The sequence below is a fragment of the Panthera onca genome, chromosome D1 (genome assembly GCF_046562875.1).
Source record: "Panthera onca isolate mPanOnc1 chromosome D1, mPanOnc1 haplotype 2, whole genome shotgun sequence".
NCBI lineage: Eukaryota > Metazoa > Chordata > Mammalia > Carnivora > Felidae > Panthera > Panthera onca.
In genome coordinates this window covers 2,377,275-2,379,643 of record NC_138348.1, presented here as the reverse complement: position 1 = coordinate 2,379,643, position 2,369 = coordinate 2,377,275, and the positions used below count along the sequence as shown (strand labels likewise).

General features: G+C 67.5%; 1 protein-coding gene across 1 annotated transcript; it reads left to right on the top strand.

The window, feature by feature from the left end:
• Positions 1 to 240: 240 nt before the first annotated feature.
• MRGPRG (MAS related GPR family member G) lies at positions 241 to 1,074 on the top strand. Its single transcript, XM_081790413.1, is given in 5 exon segments — positions 241 to 528; positions 531 to 669; positions 672 to 748; positions 750 to 922; positions 924 to 1,074. Coding segments are annotated over 5 exon segments (828 nt in total).
• Positions 1,075 to 2,369: the final 1,295 nt, after the last annotated feature.

Here is a 2,369-nt window from a genome sequence, read left to right as displayed (position 1 = left end):
CTGGGAGGAGGGCAGCCCCCCGCCCCCAGCAGCCACCATCACCTCCGTGCCCCGTGCCTGGCACATCTCACTACCGAGTCTCCCGCTGAGGCCAGAAGGGCTGCGCATCCCCCGGGGGCCAGGGGGGTGGCCCCCGGGCTGGGCCTGTCCTCCCGGGATGACCCCTGCCTCCTGGGGCGGTGCCCTGGCCTCCCTCGGGGCGATGCCAGCACCAATGTCTGTGCCTCCTTCCAGGGCCTGATGTTCGGGCTCTGGAGAACCTCCAACAGCGCGCTTCTCGACCTCACTCTGGCCGTTGGCCTCGGAGGGCTGGTGGGGGGCGGGCTTGTCCTCTGGCACCTCGGCTTCCGCGTCAGAAAGGGCCCCCTCTCCGTCTACGTCCTCCGCCCGGCCGCCGCGGACAGCCTGTTCCTCTGCTGCCAGCTGGGCTTCTCCACCGTCCAGGACGCCCTGGGCTCCCGGGACAACCTGTCCTTCGCGGGCTTCTCCGTGGGGCCGGGGCTGCTGGCGGCCTCGGCACCGAGGGCAGCTGCCTGTCCCACGTCTTCCCCACCTGCTGCCCCGGCTGCCGGCCCAGACACACCTCGGGCATCGTCTGCGGCCTCGTCTGGGCCCTGAGCCCGCCGGCCATGCTGAGGCCTGCCAACGCCTGCGGCCCGCTGCGGCCCGCACCAGACCCCTGACTTGCGCGCGGTACCACGCGGCCAGCGTCGCGTGGCTGCTGTCCCCGGCCTGCGCGGCCTGCTCGGGGGAGCCTGGCGCCCTTCCTCTGGGTGAACTGCTGCTCCCAGCACCCGCAGCCCAAGCTGTGGGGCTTCGCTCCGGGCTCCGGGCTCCTCTTTTGCGGCCTCCCGCTGGTCTTCTGGAGCCTGTGGCCCCTCCTCAACCTCCTGCGGCCCCTGTTCGGCCCGCTGGCCACCCTCCCGCGACACCAAGCCCTTCATCTGCTTCACCGCAGGCCAGCAGCCGGGCAAACGCCAGCCGCTGTGCGTGGTTCTGCAGAGGTCCCTGAGGGAGGAGCCCGCGCGGGGGGCCAGGGGCCAGTCTCTGCCTCAATATAGGGCCTCAATATAGGGGCCGCCCCAGCCCCGGCCAGACCCTTCCCGGGTGACCACCCCCCCACACCCCAGCTCCCCGGTCGGGGACCCAAGGGCTGAGGACAGAGTGAGGGCCATGGTCCTGACCCCTGTTGCCCAGCGCGGCCTGTAGAGCCCCGGGGGGGTGGGGCGGGAGGGAGGGACAAGGAGCCGCAGACCCCCCTCCAGCTCGGGCCCCCACCGCACACCTGCAGCAGCGCTGAGGACGGGCGCCCCCCACCCCGCACGGCCCGGGAGGGGGGCTGGAGGGACAGGAGCCCAGGCGCTGGCTGTGCCGCGCTGTCCGCCACTACGACGGTGCTGTCGCTTCTTCCTCCGCGGGAAGGTCGTGGAACCCGGCCTCACCCCAGCCCCCCACCCGCCGACGACCGCCCCGTCCCGCCCCGTCCCGTCCTCCGGGCGGTTCCCCATCGGCCGCCAGATGGCGCTGCGCCCTCAACGAGCGCGCACTGAACGGGCTCCACGCGGGAGGGTGGCCGCGGCTCGGCCCCCTGCCCTCCCGGCCCCACCGCCGGCTGCCTGGAGGGTGTTCTGGCCCCCAGCCCCCATCCTCCCCGGTTTTCTGGCTCATCCCCCACCCGTCGCCCCAGCCCTGCCCGCCCCCTGCAGACCCTTCCCTGCCCGGTTTGCCCTGGGGCTTTCCTCCTGAAAAAATGGGAGGGACAGGGACAGACCCGGAGAGACAGGGAAGGACAAGGAGGAGAGACGAGGGAGAGACCGCGAGAGGGGAGAGAGGGGAAGGAAGGGGGGAGGAAGAGGGAGGGCAGGGAAGGGGGAAGGACAAGGGAGAGACAGGGAGGGGTGGGGAGGGAGGGAACTGAAGCCAGGCTTTGTAGCTTTCAAAGTGCAAATCGCTTTAAGTGTTTTCTGAACAATTTAAAAAAAAAAAAGAAAGAAAAAAGATAGTCCGTGGTCATTGTCAAAACGTTCAAGCCCTGCAGAAAATACTGCAAAGATAAATCACCAAGTGTTTGGACCCAGGGGAGGCATGTTGGGTGCGAACGCTTTAGCTGTGTTCCTGGAGACCCACAGAAACTTCAACCGCGACCGAAAGGAGGTCGTTCCATACATGCTAATTCTGCGCCTGTGGCAACAAAGCATTTTACAACTGCGGGAGATTTGTCTTAGAAAGGAGTGCAATTTTTTCACCAGAAGATTTCTGTGTTGCTCGGTTTCGGGGTGGTGATGCGGGGGTCTGGAGCCGACGGCCAAGAAAGAATTCTTGAAGATGTCTTCGGTGCGGAAAGGCGATTTTATTAACGCGTGCGGGGA